At 32.3% G+C, this 19,774-nt stretch overlaps 1 protein-coding gene and 1 long non-coding RNA gene across 2 annotated transcripts; one reads left to right on the top strand and one right to left on the bottom strand.

Moving 5' to 3' along the window:
• Positions 1-11,810: 11,810 nt before the first annotated feature.
• On the bottom strand, positions 11,811-14,368 carry LOC137000809 (uncharacterized). The gene is made up of 4 exons (XM_067358282.1): positions 14,216-14,368; positions 14,080-14,154; positions 13,603-14,021; positions 11,811-13,454 (listed from the first exon to the last, which is right to left on the bottom strand). The coding sequence occupies exons 2-4, from the start codon at positions 14,150-14,152 to the stop codon at positions 13,416-13,418; spliced, it is 531 nt and encodes a 176-aa protein (XP_067214383.1). The 5' UTR covers positions 14,153-14,154; positions 14,216-14,368; the 3' UTR covers positions 11,811-13,415.
• Positions 14,369-17,925: 3,557 nt separating this feature from the next.
• Positions 17,926-19,541, top strand: LOC137000811 (uncharacterized). Its single transcript, XR_010890987.1, has 2 exons — positions 17,926-17,980; positions 18,134-19,541. It is a non-coding gene; the product is annotated as an uncharacterized lncRNA (long non-coding RNA).
• The last annotated feature ends 233 nt before the right edge of the window (positions 19,542-19,774 follow it).

The raw sequence follows: 19,774 nt of genomic DNA, 5'->3' as shown, positions 1-19,774 counted from the left end.
GAGATTACTAAAAAATTTTTAGGAAAGAACATTGACTCAGTTAAGAAAATGTAAAAAAAATAAATAAAAATAAAAAAATTAGATTAAAATTAAGGTTCAAAATTAAAAGAAAAAACAAAACTAAACCGAAAAATAAATTAGTTTCAAAAAAGATATATACCTTAGAAGATCCGTTAGACATATGTATCAAATAAATAAAATAAGACATGCGTCGACGGCAGTGAGCCAGGCTTGACTGGCAAAATGTAAGAAAGAGGAGAGGGGATAGCTAATGGAAAAATTTTAAAGGGTGGGGAATTTCTTAAGGATTGGAAGATATGTGTCAGGTAATGCCGTATCCTCCTGTTTATTCAGTCCTGTACTCTGTTTTTTTATATGTAGCATTTCGGAAGTTAATCTTTTACTATAACACGGTTCTCTGTCTATTATGTCAACTTTGTCCCATTTGAAGTCATGATTGAAATCCTTTCTGTGGCAAGAAATTACTGAAGGGGAACCTGATTTTTTATTGATATCCGTTCTGTGTTCTTTTATTCTAGTCCGTAATTGTCTTTTTGTCTGTCCTACGTACGTGGCGTCACAGTCTTGACAAGAAATCTTATAAACAATATCACACTGGTTCATCCTGTCTAAAGAGTCCTTTCCAGTTTTTATGATTTTGTTTAATTTGTTGTTGCATGAAAAGGCCAACATACAGTCATTTATTTTTAAAAATTGAAAAAATTGTTCAGATAAATTTTTAACATACGAAATCGTAAAAATTTTCCTTTTTTATTATTATTATCGTTGTTCTTATCGTCAGTTTTGTTAAAATTTTTGTGTATGTGAAAATTAATTCTGTTTCTAATATTTGAGAAAATCTAGTGGATAACTATTGTTTAACAGAATTGTTATTATGTTTTCAAAATTTTTTTGTTGAAAACGTGGATGTGAGCCATAGGGCTTCATCGACCATGCCAAAAATGACACCTTTTTATGAGATAAAGGATGGTGTGAGTGGAAATTTAAGTATTTTCCCGAGTATGTCTGTTTGTGAAAAATGTCCAATATGATCTTCGAGTTGTCATTTATAATTAAAACATTGAGAAAATTTATCCGATTATTATTGTTAACTTTCAGTGTGAATTGCAACCTTGGATGTATGGAATTGAAAATACAGGTGATAGCATTGAGAAACGGTGGAATCAGATAAGGGGCCATACTTCCATACCACTTAATGAATTGGTTATGGGTATCACTCTAGTCTTAAATTCTACGTTCTTTAGTTTTAACAATAAAATTTACAAACAGATTTTTGGTACACCAATAGGCTCTCCCTTATCCCCCATCATAGCGGACATTATTTTACAAGACCTGGAATGTTTAGCCATGGAACGTTTACCATGCATACCTTCGTTTTATTATAGATATGTTGACGACATCCTTATTGCAGTCCCATATAATTTACTAAATGAAACCACTACGATCTTCAATTCCATACATCTAAGGTTGCAATTCACACTGAAAGTTAACAATAATAATCGGATAAATTTTCTCAATGTTTTAATTATAAATGATAACTCGAAGATTATATTAGACATTTTTCACAAACAGACACACTCGGGAAAATACTTAAATTTTTACTCACACCATCCTTTATCTCATAAAAAGGTGTCATTTTTGGCATGGTCGATAAAGCCCTATGGCTCTCACATCCACGTTTTCAACAAAAAAATTTTGAAAACATAATAACAATTCTGTTAAACAATAGTTATCCACTAGATTTTATTTTCTCAAATATTAGAAACAGAATTAATTTTCACATACACAAAAATTTTAACAAAACTGACGATAAGAACAACGATAATAATAATAAAAAAGGAAAATTTTTTCGATTTCGTATGTTAAAAATTTATCTGAACAATTTTTTCAATTTTTAAAAATAAATGACTGTATGTTGGCCTTTTCATGCAACAACAAATTAAACAAAATCATAAAAACTGGAAAGGACTCTTTAGACAGGATGAACCAGTGTGATATTGTTTATAAGATTTCTTGTCAAGACTGTGACGCCACGTACGTAGGACAGACAAAAAGACAATTACGGACTAGAATAAAAGAACACAGAACGGATATCAATAAAAAATCAGGTTCCCCCTCAGTAATTTCTTGCCACAGAAAGGATTTCAATCATGACTTCAAATGGGACAAAGTTGACATAATAGACAGAGAACCGTGTTATAGTAAAAGATTAACTTCCGAAATGCTACATATAAAAAAACAGAGTACAGGACTGAATAAACAGGAGGACACGGCATTACCTGACACATATCTTCCAATCCTTAAGAAATTCCCCACCCTTTAAAATTTTTCCATTAGCTATCCCCTCTCCTCTTTCTTACATTTTGCCAGTCAAGCCTGGCTCACTGCCGTCGACGCATGTCTTATTTTATTTATTTGATACATATGTCTAACGGATCTTCTAAGGTATATATCTTTTTTGAAACTAATTTATTTTTCGGTTTAGTTTTGTTTTTTCTTTTAATTTTGAACCTTAATTTTAATCTAATTTTTTTATTTTTATTTATTTTTTTTACATTTTCTTAACTGAGTCAATGTTCTTTCCTAAAAATTTTTTAGTAATCTCTGACCTATTTCTTTTTCTATTTGCAAGTTAGATGATCCTTGGCTTCACATAAGTTTAATTATGAAAAAATGTACTATCCATGTCAAAAAAAAGGTATTTATACATAATTAATTTTCTAAAATCTGTTGTTCGTTAATTTCGTGATTGGAGAACGTTTTTAACTCGTTTTGTTCGTTTTCACATTAACAGGATGCGTTACCTAAATTATTCTGACTATCTTGTCAACGTTTTCCGACTAACGACGACATATGAATTTGTTACACTGAAGATGGCCACGTCCTTTAGGCCGAAACGTCTCTTTTGTAATTATTTTATAATAAAAGGAAAATTTGAGCAATTATAACTAGCTCCTGCTGTATCAGCTTGTTGTTTTCAAGAATAATAGTTTTTAGTAAATATTTTTTATCTAATGTTTGAAATTAAAATCACAAAAAAAAATAAGCATAGGAGTATTATCATTTTTGGCCGTTTTCTAACAAAGAGATACAGTAGCAAGCTCTAGAGAACTGTATAAAACTGCTTGTTGGAACATTATTTAATTCTAAGTACAAGCAGCAGTTCGCGGGTTATACAGGACCGTTAACGATAGTTTCCTGAGATCGTTTGAAGACAAAAATCTTAATACTAAAATGTCGAGGCTGCAATAGTTTTTAAATGGGATTTAAAATTAACCAATCAGGTTGTCAATAAATCGCGCGCTCAGACATGTTGCACATTAAAAATGCTTGAATTCATCTATGACATACTTCGTATAAAAACTTTGCCAGCACAAGAGCTTCAATGCACATTGCTTTCTAATGTTAATATTAAAAAAAATAAATTTATAAATAAGTTCCAAATAAATTTAGTGTTAGGTTTGGTAAGTAGACATAAGGAATAATCTGTTAGGATTATTAAAAAGTAAGAACTCAGAAGTATTCAACATAATGCAAATACAAAATCATTTTTTGTTCAATTTATCTTAATGGGCAAATATAAGAAGAACGGACGAAGCGACACAAGTCGCAAACCCAATAAAAAATTTTATTTCATTTAACATTCTGATTGGCACAATCAAACACAACGTAACATAACTCACAAGATAAGTACAGAGTGCTTACGCAACATACAGATCAGTAAGTCGGGTTGCCTATTTGTTTATCGGCAGGGGCATGTTTTACCGGCCGTGCAGAATAAGGTTAGATCGCAAGTCCGGCGGAAAATAAGGCAAAAGAAATTTGAGTTACCATTCTGGTATAGTGTAAAATTCAATAATATATATATAATAAAATATATATACAATTATATATAATTATTTATTAATTATATATAATATAATAAAATATATATATATAATAAGAGTTGTTTAATAATAGAAATATTAATAACAACATAATAACCCTAACAGCACATGTAGATACTGAGAACAATCTGAGAATATCGCAAAAGTATAATTGTAATATTCTCAGAACATTCTCAAATATACTGCGATGTACGTAGTACGTTCTAGGAATCATCGTATGTCCGCGGTACCATCTTCCATAATATTTCTTAAGAAGGTCTATAGTTTAAAAACAGTATCAAGATAGGATAAAAATGGGAATGGTGCAATAGATCACATATACATGCACACATTTACACAGCCAAGTGCTGAAACGCGCGCGCGTTCATATATTGTATAGGATAATTTAGATTAGGTTAATTAATCAGTCAATTTTTTATTAATTGATATTTTTATTTCAAAATTACGACTGTAAGCGTAAAAATATTTACATAAAACTTACAATATAAAATAAAGTTCTAGAAGCCTAAGCTAGAGAACTTCAAAGGAACGATACTGCGAACTGAAAATAGTTTTATGTTAAATCATCTTTTTAAGACATTGTTTAAAAAATAATTAAGAAAATGTATTGTATATTTAACCAAGAACCAAAGAGGTGAGAGGCAATTATAATGCAAGTTTACGAACATAACCTTAAAATATTTTAAGCAAAATAATTTAACAAATACATAAAAAATAATAAAAATATTACAAAAATCATATACAAACACTATCTAGCTCTTACACTTTATTCACTATTTTGTGAAATAAAACTTAAAGGAAAAAAGGATTACCTTCGATATCAGTAAAACCTCGAATACGTGGTGTTGCTTGGTGTCACTTGATGCCAGGCAAGCGGGGAAAGGAATTACATATGTAAATGGCGCAGGTTAGTGCTGGTCTCGTCAAACCTGAGATTATACGCGCGCGATAAAAGTGCGTACGTATCACTTCCGTACGTTTGAGTCAAACCTGAGATTATACGTGTGCGAAAGAAAACCGAATAATACTGCAAAAAATATTATAGGATTGATCTCAGTATTTAACGAATAATCTCAGTAGAATGAGTATGAAAATGGGATGATACGCAGAATGTCGTGTGCTGTTAGGAAATAAAATTAGTAAACATTAAACGATTATTAAACAAATAACACAATTTACAAAATAAAGATAAATAATATTTTTTTATTTAAAACATGCTTATAACAAATGCTCTATTAAATTACCAGTTTTTTCTAAGCATAACGTGATTCTGCGCATGAAATTTTCTCTCACTCTATTTAATTGCTCTATTTATTGGCAAGAGTGATTTCTGCACATGCGTTCTGTATTCTATTTTGCAAATCTTCTTAATTTGCTAGCAGTTTCATATATTTTATTTTTTTAAAAAGCTTTACACGAAAAAATTCATGGGCGTAAGATCCGGAGACCGTAGTGGCCACACTGAAAACTATGAAGTCCGATCCATCTCCGCGGAAATTTTTTATTTAAAATTGTCCTCGCTACAAGAGACGTGTGAGCGGGATGTCCATCCTGTTGGAAAACCATTTCTAGCCTATTAGCTAGTGGCACATTTTCCAAAAGCTCGTCGAGTCAATGGAGAAGAAATTGTGAATAATATTGTGCATCCACATTTCCTTCGATAAATTTAGGGCCGATGACGTGATCTCCTACGATTCCGAGCCACACATTTACAGTCCACTTACTTTGAAAATTGTGTTCTTTTACACAATGTGGATTGTGCTCTGCATAGTGATGCTCATTAGGACGGTTTATGTGTCCATGACTTCCAAAAATTGCTTTATCAGTTCATAAAATATTTTTTATAAAGAATTTAATTAATAGTGATTTCGTTCCGGTTCCATTATGTTAACTCAATTTTTAACGCGTTTTAACCTGTATAATTCACGTCAAATTCTGTCAAACGGAATGCGATCAGGACATAAGGAATACAGAAAGAGAAACAATCGAACAAACAATTGTAACAGTTTTGTTCGTTTGACGAATTAACGGACATAATTCTTATTTACGGCGAGTGTCAAATGAATCAAAGACAAGCAGCTGTACTTTACGCTCGAAAGTTTCCGGACAGACGCCACCCAAACCACGGTTTTTTTCAGTGCCTTGAAGAAAGATTAAGAACAAATGGATAATTTCGTAAATCTCGCAAGCCGCTCCATGTTCCACAAAGAAATCAGGAGATAATTGATGCAATTCAACAAGCTGTTGTCAGAAATCCTCACACGAAAGCTATTGCTGCGGATCTAAACATGAACCACATTACGGTTCATAAAATAACCCACACGGAACATATTATCCAATGGACGTCCATATAATCTCCATAACTCCATACTACATCTATCTCTACGATGGATATTGGATAGGTTTCTATTAGAAATCCATATTATTTCCATGATAAATGACGATATAAATCCATCATAAACAGTGTAGCCAGATTTGACCTGGCTTTTCGCGCATGCGCGACGCGACCAACGCAGTGAAGTGTTTCAGTCTAGTAAAAATATAAATATATGTAAATATACTTTATTTTTTTATTGATTTTTCAGAAAATAAAAATTTTTTAAAATAAACGGGTACCATATGATATACTCTTTTACTAGACTGAAACACTTCACTGCGTTCGCCGCGTCGCGCATGCGCGAAAAACCGGGCCAAATCTGGCTACACTGATCATAAATGTCTATTAGACATCTGTTATCGATGTTTGATAGAAGTATCAGTATCCATAGTAACGAATATTGTTAGGACATTATTGATGTCAAATGTTTTGGCTGATCATTTAGCCATCTTCAGTGCTAACGTTACAAATCTGTTTAGTAGAAAGATTGTGGTTTCAATTCGTCATTAATAAAATTATTTGGAAGTTAAGTCACAAATGTGATTGCGAGATAGTCTTGTTTATGTAGGTGTTAACAGAATGTCACCATGTTCTCGACTGTGAGACAGTTGAGAACTGTGAGACAGTCGAGAACATGGTGACATTCTGTTAACACCTACATACATAAACAAGACTATCTCGCAATCATATTTATGACTTTACTTCCAAATAATTTTATTAATGACGAATTGAAACTACAATCCATCAAAATCTATGAAATATCTATGGAACATCTATGATTGCTCCATATGATATCTATGAATATATTTAATGGATGTCGAATGGAGGTATGTAATGCGGAACTGTGGATGTCTAGTAGACATTTATAGGAGATTACATAGACATCTAATAGAGGTTTCGAATCTCCATGATGGACATCTAGTGGATATCCATTAGAGCTTTTTGTTCCGTGTGGGAATTAAACATTCGCTGGGTTTGCATCCATTCAAAAAACATACAACACACAAACTTGTACCTGCTGATATGCCACGACGTTTAAATTTCTGTGAATGGATTATTGATCACGTTAGTTTGTTTAAATTTTTTATTCTTTTATTATTTTATAATATACCAGACACATTGTTACCATTATCAACTTGCATCGTCAACTTTATACTAAATTATTCAATTTCTGCAGGTGGATTTTAATGATGCCAGAAATTATATCTTTTTAAAAAACATTTTGTGGACTGATGAAGCAATTTTCGGAAGTCATGGGCAGATAAATCATCATAATGAGCATCATTATGCAGAGCAGAATCCACATTGTGTAAAGGAACACAATTTTCAAGGCAGGTGGACAGTAAATGTGTGGCTCGGAATCGTAGGAGATCACGTCATCGGCTCTGAATTTATAGAAGGAAATGTGGATGCACAATATTATTCACAATTTTTTCTCCACCGACTCGACGAGCTTTTGGAAGATGTGCCACTAGCTAATAGGCTAGAAATAGTTTTCCAACAGGATGGACATCCCGCTCACACGTCTCTTGTAGCGAGGACAATTTTAAATAGAAAATTTCCGCGGAGATGGATCGGGCTTCATGGTCCTCAGGAGTGGCCACCACGGTCTCCAGATCTTACGCCCATAGACTTTTTTGTGTGGGGATATTTAAAAAATAAAATCTATCAAATTTTGCCAGCAAATCATGAAGATTTGCAAAATAGAATACGAAACACATGCGCAGAAATCACTCCTGCGCAGAAATCACTCCTGCCACATTAAATACAGTGAGAGAAAATTTCATGCGCAGAATTATGTTATGTTTAGAAGAAGATGATAATTTAATAGAACATTTATTATAAGCATTTAAATAAAAAAATTATTTTATTTATTAATCTTTAATTGTTAAATATTAATAACCCTATTATTAATAACCTTTATTATTTATTTATTTATTAAAAAAATATTATTTATCTTTATTTTGTAAATTGTGTTATTTGTTTAATAATCGTTTAATGTTTACTAATTTTATTATTATGTCGTTATTAATATTTCTATTATTAAACAACTCCTATTATATATATATTTTATTATATTATATATAATTAATAAATTATTATATATAATTGTATATATATTTTATTATATATATATTATTGAATCTTACACTCCACACGGAACATAATATCCAATGGACGTCCATGTAATCTCTATAACTCCATATTACATCTATCTCTACAATGGATGTTAGATAGGTTTCTATTAGAAATCTATATTATTTCCATGATAAATGACAATATAAATCCATCATAAATGTCTATTAGACATCTGTTATCGATGTTTGATAGAAGTATCAGTATCCATAGTAACGAATATTGTTAGGGCATCGTCGATGTCAAACGTTTCGGCTGATAATTCATCCATCTTCAGTGCTAACGTTACAAATCTGTTTAGTAGAAAGATTGTGGTTTCAATTCGTCATTAATAAAATTATTTAGAAGTAAAGTCACAAATGTGATTGCGAGATAGTTTTGTTTATGTAGGTGTTAACAGAATGTCACCATGTTCTCGACTGTCTCACAGTTCTCGACTGTCTCACAGTCGTGACATTCTGTTAACACCTACATACACAAGACTATCTTGCAATCATATTTGTAACTTTACTTCCAAATAATTTTATTAATGACAAATTGAAACTACAATCCATTAAAGCTTTATGAAATATCTATGGAACATCTATGATTGCTCCATATGATATCTATGAATATATTTAATGGATGTCGAATGGAGGTATGTAATGCAGAACTGTAGATGTCTAGTAGACATTTATTGGAGATTACATAGATATCTAATAGAGGTTTCGAATCTCCATGATAGACATCTAGTGGATATCCATTAGAGGTTTTTGTTCCGTGTGAGACTATACCAGAATGGTAACTCAAATTTCTTTTGTCTTATTTTCCGCCGGACTTGCGATCTAACCTTATTCTGTATGGCCGGTTAAGCATGCCCCTGCCGATAAACAAATAGGCAACCCGACTTACTGATCTGTATGTTGCGGAAACACCCTGTACATGTAAGAAAGAAGAAACATTGACAAAAAAAAGAAAAATCAGTAAATGAAAAAAACCAACATATATTACAACATATAAACCACAAATATATTATTCGTGACACTTTCACTTTTGATTTATTGATTTTTCTTTTCTTTATTACTTACAAGTACCACCAATAGCTAATGCTTTAACGTTATTAATAAATTTTTTTTTGATAATAGTTTTGTTAGAAAATCAACTAACTGTTTTTCAGATGCAACATACGCAAATTTTATCGTATTGTTTTCAATACACTCACAAATATAATGATATTTTATGTTAATATATTTAGTAGTTTGTAATATTCTGTTGTTCGTTAAATTGATCACTCTGATTGTCTATTTATAGTTGTATAAGGGATAATGTTTATTTTAACAATTCTCGAAGTCGGTAACGCAACCATATTGTTCTTTTGCGCGGTATCGAATATAGCAACGTATTCAGTTTCAGTGATGGACATACATTTCTGTTGTCGAGAAGACCACGTAATCGGAACATTTGCCAATGTACTAATATAAATGTCGCATGTCTATCTGCTGGTGCTTGTATCATTAATGAGATCAGCATCTGAGTACATCCTGAAAATGTCGGTTTCTCCACTGTGTATAATTTCAAAATATTCTGTTCCGTGTAAATATCACAAAATTCGCTTTACAAACTTTCCAATGTTTTATTCCTGTTATCGTTTAGAAAACGGCTTGCTTGGCTAACTATAGTTGCTTTCCATTTTTACACAAGTGATACTGAGTCTAAAATTAGGTGAGTATTTTATACTCAGATATTGACGTCATCGTTTAGTACGTAAAAGGAACGCGCAACAAGTGAGAATATTCTCAATAACCTCAAATTCTAAATGTCATAACTATTGTGAGTTGATTTTAAACTAAAGATGACTACTTTTATTTCCAATATTATTATAAAAGTAAGTTAATAGATGCTAATTGTTTATCACTTAAATATACATTAAATATCATGCTATTACTTAAATATCATATACCATTAGATTTCAGAAGACGATTCAGAATCGGACTGGACTAGTACAGATTCGAATAAATCAAAAAATTTTTTCTTTTCTGAATCGTCATCCTCGGATTGTTCCGACTCATCAAATCCTCCTAGAAGAAAGTTACATCGAATAACTACTTTTATGGAAACTGTGAAAGAATACGATGACAAAGAATTTAAAGAGCATTTTCGACTAAATCGTTCAACTGCTGATCTAATAATAAGTAAATATGATAATCCACTGATAAATAAACTGAACTAAACTAAACTGATAAACTAAACTAAACCGATAAATAAATTTAACATTTTGCATAAATTTTAGATATGATTGAAAATGAAGATGTTTTACCTCAACATAATATTGGAAGAGAAAAGATATGTGCACGAAAAGCATTTTTAATGACCCTCTGGTATCTTTCCAATACAGAGACATTTCGACAATGTTCCGACAGATTTGATGTTACCAAAAGCTCCTGTCATCGTATTATTAGGAAAATAATAGATTTTCTAGTAAAAAAAAGTGGACAGTATATTGTATGGCCCACTGGTCAACGATTACACAAAGTCAAATCAGAATTTTTTTAAATGCAGGGAATTGACGGGGTAGTTGGAGCTATAGATGGGAGCCATATAAAAATTAAAAAGCCAGTCTCCAAACACCATTACGTTTATTATAATAGAAAAGGAGATTATAGTCTTCTTATACAAGGAGTTTGTGATTATCAAAAAAAATTTATTAATTTTTTCTGTGGTGAACCAGGATCCATTCATGACAGTCGCCTTTTAAAAAAATCGTCTTTGTATAGAAAAGGTATAAATGGATTTTTGGAAAAAAATTTTTTATTGGCAGATTCGGCATATCCCTGTTTAGATTGGTTGATTTGTCCATTTAAAGACAATGGCAACTTAACGCCAAATCAAAAAATATTTAATTATCGTCGTTCTGCAACAAGAATTGTTATCGAAAATGCTTTCGGATTATTGAAAGGAAGGTTCAGAAGACTCAAATTCTTTGAAAATAATGATTTGCCGTTAATAGTAAAATGTATTACAGCTGCTGCTGTGCTACATAACATTTGTTTAGATAATGAAGACGAATTTTATATCGATGATAACGTCGACAGTAATGAGGATATGATAGATGCAGCAGGAATAAGTGGTATAGGTGAAAAATGTTCAAAAAGTGACGAAATTTTTGCAAAAATGTTTATTTAAATATGTATATTTTATAAAAATAAACAGTAAATAAAACATTGTATTTTAAAATAAAAGTAACATTTTATTAGTGAACAAGAAACAAACATAAATCTCTTAGTCTTTCTTTTCAGACATTTTATACAAAAATAAATTAATAAAAACTAAACTTCTGAATATAGTTTTAATGTTGTTGACATTGACAATCTAAAATTCCTAACTTAAAATTTCTTTAATTTTATTTTATTTTATGTTTAAGATAATTCTTTAAATGTCAAATGTAACAACACTACATATATTATTACTGGAATAAAATATTGTTTGTGATTACTAATTTTAGTACGAATTAAAATCAAAACTTGTGAGAACTTAACTGGCCAACTTCAATTAAACTTATAATACTGACTATTTTAACTTCAATTAAACTTATAATACTGTTCGCGATCGAAATGAGACTCCGATCGGAACAGAGAGGTGCCGGGTGCGCTCAGAGAGAGCGAAGGGTAAGATTAGCGGCAAGGAAAGAACTGAGCGAGCAGCGAAAGGAACGAGAAGGAGAGAGAACGCTAGCGGTCGCACGAACCGGCAACCGAGCGAGAGAAAGAGAGCGAAATGGAATGAAGTGAGCGAAAAGTGAGGATCCGCAGACGCGGGGAAACGGATCAAATCGTATGAGCGCGATAAATGTTTGTAGAGCGATGATACTTGCAGAATAATGCACTTTATTGTCAACAATTAATCAAACGAAATTAACAAAAGTTCGCTGGCGATTAAGCCCGTCGATTACGTTCACGCGACAAGCGTCTAAATATCGCAAAAAGAAAAGATTCGAGAAACAGCTGATTTCGAAGCCCGAAGCTAAGCTTTCGTATGCTTAAGACGAAAAATGAGAAAACTAATTACTAGCACTCAGCGACTTGAAGCGTCTTCTCACTCGGAATTGAAGAAAGCTTCTGGTTTTGCAAGAATGACCGAGTGAGACGCCTGTCCGGTTGATCGGCTTGCGACCGCCTTTTTCACATCGGAGAGAGGGCCAGATGATCGATGATGATTCGTGCAGATCTAAACTCAAGCGCTAGAGAGGGGAACGCTATCTCTGATGATTTTGAAATTTTCGTCTTTTCAACGTTTCTCTCGTGGCCTTCGCTGTTAGAAGTAAAATAAAAACAATAGCAGCGGCTCACTCGAGATTGTTTACCGAGGCATGTTTTTCCGCGGCGAACGCTAAACATGGTCATATTCTGCCTGTTAATGTGAATTTGTTACAACGTATACGATAACGAATTATAAAGACAAATTATAGAAATATATGACGAAAAAGAAATTATAAAAACGACATAACGCACGCAGCGCGAAGCTCGATCGTTAACAAATACTAAGTATTTTTTTCTTTCAAAATATTTTGTAAGTTTCCTAATACATTTACTTTTTTCTTTTCTATTTCCAGTTTTTCTTTATATAAATCTAGCTTTTCTTTTTTGTATTTCAGGCTTTCTTTGACATAAAATTTTCTACTAATTTCTTTTTCTTTCATTTTCTCAATTTTATCTTCAAAAAAAATTTTTTTTTAATTTTTACTAATTCCATTAATGGATTTTTTCTTTTTTTTATACAAGATGAATCAATGGAACAAGAAGGTATTTCTAAGCTACTGTCTGAATTCAGTGTTGGTGTTGATGTTTGAAGTTCGACTTCATTGTTTTGCGATTGTAATTCATCAACATCTAATGAATGTGGACTTGCATTCGATGGTGAATCGCCCAGTAACTCATCCAATCTATCATAAAAAGTGAATTTCACAGGACCTCTTCCTGTTCTACATTTCACATCTTTTGTATTTTTATATGTACGTACTAAATTAAGCCATTTTTTTTGCATGCCAATTCGGAAAACTAAAAATTAAAGAAAATATTTTAGGATTATTATATTTAATATAACAAATTATATCAGACAGTCATAAAGTAATCATTTGAAAACACAAAAATAATAAAGTAATTGCTTTTTTAATTATTATTAATTGTGTAAGGTAATTTTATTTACTTCAATATTTTGACTACCAAGTTCTTCACTAATAATCGACCAAAAAGTTTTTCTTTTATGTACATGATACATATCATCATAACGTGCTTCTATAGCTCCTATTAAGGCACGAGTTTCATCTACAGACCAGGTATTTTTTTTTTCTTTTGTCTTTGTGGAGTGTAAATTTTCATTCACACTTGTTTCTTCGAACTGGACTAAATTTTCATCTGTATTCACACTATTTGTTCCTTCAAACTGGATTGAATTTTCATCCAAATTGTCAACTTCGCTCACATTTTTTTCTTTAAATTCATGGCTAATGTCAATAATTTTTATAGGTTTTTTAGTGTTGTTATTTTCTTGATTTTTAAAATATGGTTCATTGTTTTGATTAAATCCTATTAAATTATTTGGAACCCATATTCTGCATTTTTGCTCTAAAATGTATTAATAGAATTAATATTTTACATAATTTTTTTTTTTACTAATACTTACCGGTGTCTTCCACATAAAAATCACCGTTGTTATTAGTGATCCATCCATCTGTTATTCGTAGCAAAAGATACATTACTAAAACAATATATAAGATTATTTATCAATAATTATTTACAATCATTTCATGCTTACTTACTTTGATAATAAGGTGTGGACAAGGTTATCGCAACAACACACACAGGTTCCAACAGGACACAACAGGTTCTTAACCTCACTTTTAATGTGAGTTTATAAGACTCCAGTAAAGCACACGCTCTCAAACTTGTGCAGATTGCATGTAAAAACCCAGTTGAATCTCACTTAGCAAAATAAAAAGGAACGTGCATTCAACTGAGTTATGACGTCACAAGTGAGAATTAACTGAATTTCAGTGTAAATGGAAAGCAACTTATGAACATAATATCTGGATGTAAAACTATAACTGCAAATATTAAACTTCTTACTAACTTGCGATATAAAATTTTATATGGTTTGTTTTTTAAATTTTGTAATTGGACAATCGCTAAATAGAGAATAAAGGCCGTATTAAACTCATGGGACTCCGAAAAAAGCGCAGGGGAGTGGGGGGATTTGATGACGTTACATGGCAAGAAGGAAGAAGAGGTATGTGAAGGGTTCCGATGAGGAGTACGGATAAACAGGCATATCCAGTTACGTCCGGGGCATTGTGACCGTACACGAGCGCGTTTTTTCAAGGTCATTAGTTATCATATCTTAATCTTATCACTTCACTTATCTTATCGGACGAATAATGATATGCGTATTTATACCATTTAAGGTATTAGATATACCATTTAATGATTAGAAATTGTATTAGATTAGGTTGTTCGTTAAAAACGAACCACGTTGCGATGGAGTCATTAGTTAGACACGGGGAGTCTGACCGTAGCCACGAGACAGATCGCGCGTAGTATCACTCCACGTGGTGTATTCTTCGGTATGATATAATCTATTAAATTACTTGCTTTCTGCACGCATTTTCGCTGATACTTTGGGCTTTTTTTTTTACTTTTGCTTTATTTCGTGTTCACTGTGCTTTGAAGAGAGTGCCATGTTCACGCTTTTATTTTGGGACTGTAGCCTCGTGGCCATTTTTTTTCTTTTTTCGGCTATTTCTACGCATCTTTTAGGTACCTCTTCTTCCTCCTCCCATCCTTCTTTCCTACGTGGACATGTTCGGATCTGGCCCCAATCCGAACCTGAAAGACGAGATAAGTGGACAAGTTTTCCATTCTCGCATTTCAGATAATCTACTAGCGCATAATAACAAGAAGAATGTCGATACCGACGACATCGAGGTTAAAGGCGGCCGTCGCCTTATAAACTTTATAAAATTCGCGTCCTTTGCGAGTGAATTCTCCATCAAGAAATTCTTCTATTAATTCGAGTATGCTTTATCTTCGCAATGTAAATGTTGCGTCAAATCCTTCGTACCGCGTCGCGGTAGGTCGATCTATAAACATAAACATTCCACGACAAAGAAACGTTTAGCCAAATCTGCGTCTACCTCTCTTTCTAAAAATTAAAAAAAATTTGGTCTGACACTAGACATCTGGGATTCCGATTTTACCCAATTTTATATACAGGGTGTCCGATAATTGCTGAATTACATCTCGGGTGCAGGTAAAGCGGGTTAAACCGAGTAGAAAAGTTCTCTATCGTTTTGCGATTTTCACAATAATTAATGAGAAATTAATTAAAGAAGATCGGCCAATTTGCGCGAATCTAAGCGCGCGGCGAGAAAAGACAGCCCGTTGTTGCGTGGTCGCTAAGACACAAGGATCTAGCGTTACACACCGCTCGTATGTGCCGTTGTCATTTATAGAGCGCTCCTCCCAACGATTTATCGCGCGCCTAGTAACCAAATAACAATGGGCTGTATCACTACGAGTCTTTTTTTGCCGCGCTCTTAAACTCGCGCGAATTGATCGATATTTTTTAATTAATTCCTCATTAATTATTGCGAAAATCGCAAAATAATAGAGGACTTTTCTATTCGGTTTAAACCGCTCTACCTACAACCGAGAGGTGATTCAGCAATTATCGAACACCCTGTATGTGTAGTAGCACTTCTCACTAATCCGTGATACGACGCAACTCTTAAGAATAAGCGAGAAAAACACGTTTAAACATTTGCGTGTGCGTAATCTACCGAGCATTAACAAGCGTAACTTAGGGTAGGCATGGGTAAGACGTCTGGCTAATATTTTGCATATTGCTGGTTTAAATATTACTTTAAAAAAAAAAATTTTTTAGCATTTAAGTGAATTGTGACATGTATTTTTATTATTAAAATATAAAAATTAATGCTGTAATTGTAATATTTATTATATTTTAAGATTATTTATTTATTTTGCAATCCAACTTATATAATTTTACTTTATTCAATTATAATTGTGTTAGGCAATATCTTGTCGCCAATCGGCATGGTCATATTCCCCACACAACACGCATGTCTTAACGACGTTCTGTAGACGTCCTTTTCATTACGTCTTTGAGACATTAACTAAAGACGATGTACAGACGTCTGACGGATCTTTTGTAAGACATCACTAAACGGACTTATAAAGTCGTCTGCTATGGCAATTCTGGGAGAGATGCATAACCTACAATTTCATTCAGTTATGCCTAATTTGGACCAATAAAGGATCCTACTTGTGAAATGGATAGTTTACTCAAATAATTTTTTTTAATTGATAAAAAAATGAGCCACAAGTAAAATTATCCTCCGATCTAGACAGGGCATTAATTGTAGAGTGCTTGAATAAAATATTGTAAAACGAAGGGCTTCAAGCAATCCAAATTAATGAGGCGATGGACTGTCAGATAATAATAATAAGGTAATATAAGATAATTTGAAACTATAGTTTATATTCTTTATTAAGGGGATATTCTAGTGTGAACACATGTTTTCAAAACGATTTTTGGAAATTAATTTTATAAAAATGGTTAAACCTACAGAGCTGAAGTTTTGTATTCACATTTATTCATATTTCTAGTAACATCTCAAATTTTTTCAAAGCCTTTTATTAAAAATTTTATAAGATATAGAGGTGGACGCACAGATCATGTCGCAAAAAACCTTTTTTATCGGGTGTGACCATTGCCGCCGTCCTCGTCATCTGAAATAAACAAATTTTTTTTTATTTTATTCCTTACGAATGTGATTATCGTTCGTCCCTCGAATAAATAATTTGAATAAAAATTGACAAAATGGCGGCGCTTGAAAAAAAGTACTCTGATTTTTACTAAAAAAATTTTTTTTTTTTTTTTTTAATTTTTTTCACATTTTGCGGCCCGGAAAAATAGTAATTTTAAAGAGATCAAAATGACGGAGGCTGGAACGATAGCCTAATATGTACACTATATGTGTGCAAAACTGCAAGTCGATCGGTTCAGTAGTTTTTGAGAAAAATACACGCCCGATTTGAAAAATGTCGTTTCGAGAAAAACGCGTTTAAAGTTTTGCATGCAGTTACGATGTGGATAATGAATAATTTCAGTAACTTACTTTTAGTCGGCTATACCAAGTGAATCCCAATCCACGGGAACTTGCTTCACTAAATGTTATGTTTTTGTACACTTTTCACAAATAACAAGCGCACCGATGGCAGAAAAAATCGAAAAGAAGTTAAGAATACTGTACGTGTTCTCTTTAGCTGCGCTCTTTAAATCTTTATCGGTCAATTTTACGAATTTTACCTTAATATGTTATGGACACATTTTCAAGACCCCAAACTATAAGAATATGCAAAAAAAAATGTTTTTTTTTACCTGCCACACTAGAATACCCCCTTAATAATTTTTTAACCTATGTATGTCTCTTATGCTGTGTTTGATGTTTATAGATTAGAATAACCACTTCACTCAACCGGGTCAAAAATAACATTCTTAATCCAAGGTAATTATTGTCTTTTTAATTAACTATTATTTTAATATATAAAATATATAAAATTATAAATAAGGGTAAATACAAAATTATAAATAAGGATAAATACAAATTATAATTTATATTTACTCTATAATAATTCTGTAACCTATAATTTTATTGCAGTATGCTTGAACCCAGTGAACTAAATATTATGAATATGCTAGCAGTGTGGCAGCAAAAACGCAGCGAACGAGCAGAAACGAAATCGAGCATAATCTGTCGTCACGATTTGAAAAAATTTGTACTACGAAAATGCTAAAAACCCGATAAGTATTTGATTCTTAATATATATCTGTGGCTTGGTGAAAGAAGTGTCAATGTCAATATTTATCAACTTGAGATATGTCTAGTTAAAAATTTTTTTAGTTTATGATTAAATAACTTGATATAAGTATAAGTGGAAGCTGTTACCCTCATTTTTATTTAGATTTTGACATTACCATTTCTTGTACACAATATACAAGAGTTTTCAAACACATTTCTAGTCTTGGTTCATTTAAGTAGAAATTTGATATTGGCACTTCTTGTACCAAGCCATAGATATTGTTGCGTCCTCGCCGTTTTGATTTTTGTCGCCCGATATCGCGTTTGACAGCTGATAGAACCGCGATCGATATATTGATTTGCGGAATCATATATGTAATACTCCTATATTGCTAGTCTCGTATCTTCACAATGAGAGGGACGAGCCCCATAAAAGAGAGATGCACGAATTCCAAATATGGGCATGGACGGTCAAGCCTCATTATGCGCAGGCGCGTCTATTGAGTGAGTGTGAGCGAGAGACAAAGCATTAGAAAATAAAACGGAAAGAACGCGAAACAGAGAAAACATTACCCGGTCGCGCCCGAATGTTTATTCGCAACGTACCTCTGACGGATAAATGTTAATTAACGAATAATAATATTTGAAGAGAAAGATTGAAATTATAGATGCAGGGTTTTTCATTTTAATTGACGTTCTAAAATATCTCGAGAATAAGATATGGAATTGGAAAATGTAATCTTTTTATGTAGAAGCGTTTTTGATAGTTCAAGCAAGTCATTATTACTGTTTTAAATGGAACGATCCTAAGATTTAATTTACATCGATTCCTCGGAATATTCAGCGTAAAAAGTTGTACGAGTAAAATAGACAAAAATGGAATACAAAATATTTTATGCTTTAATCTGACGTATTTCAACATAAAATATCTCGTAAATATTTCTTCAAATCTTCATGAAATAAATCATTTCATCAGTAATCTTTTTCAGAAAAGAGAAATGATGGTACATAAGTAAATACATAAAAGACGTACATATTAGATTGGATCAAATTTAATGTGAAATTATAAGAAATACATTTTACTTGGGTTTTTTGAATTTGTGAAATGTAGGATAAAATAAAGATTGCGCTCATGTCCACAATTTCTTTTAATCGGTTACGTATATATAATGTTACATTTTTATGAATATCTTTACACAATTAGTCGTGATTAAATAATATTAATTTTGTGTATTTATTTCAAAGATAAACTTCCATCCTTTGCTGCCTTTTTCTGACACAAAAAACAAATTCGCACCATCGCACAGATCACGAATATAAATTATGTGAAAATATCGCCTGTAAAATAATGCTGTTTTAAAAAATGTAACCGCATGCGCACAAAGCAGCTGGACCGTGCGCGAGAGAGAGGCTATTATACGTCTGCACCGTAATGTTTGGGCTAAGGATCGACACTCTGCTAGCGATATAGGAGTATTACATATATGTGCGGAATTAATA

Source organism: Linepithema humile, chromosome 6, assembly GCF_040581485.1.
Source record: "Linepithema humile isolate Giens D197 chromosome 6, Lhum_UNIL_v1.0, whole genome shotgun sequence".
In the NCBI taxonomy this organism is placed as follows: Eukaryota; Metazoa; Arthropoda; class Insecta; order Hymenoptera; family Formicidae; genus Linepithema; species Linepithema humile.
Note: the sequence above shows the minus strand (reverse complement) of the source record. Positions and strands in the feature narration are given on the sequence as shown.

Excerpts from the sequence above, each read along its gene's own strand:
- LOC137000809 (XM_067358282.1), bottom strand. The coding sequence starts at position 14,152 with ATGTATCTTTTGCTACGAATAACAGATGGATGGATCACTAATAACAAC. Across the intron at positions 14,022-14,079 it reads TTTTTATGTGGAAGACACCG|AGCAAAAATGCAGAATATGG; the intron begins GTAAGTATTAGT and ends AATACATTTTAG. Across the intron at positions 13,455-13,602 it reads TTGGTAGTCAAAATATTGAA|TTTTCCGAATTGGCATGCAA; the intron begins GTAAATAAAATT and ends TTTAATTTTTAG.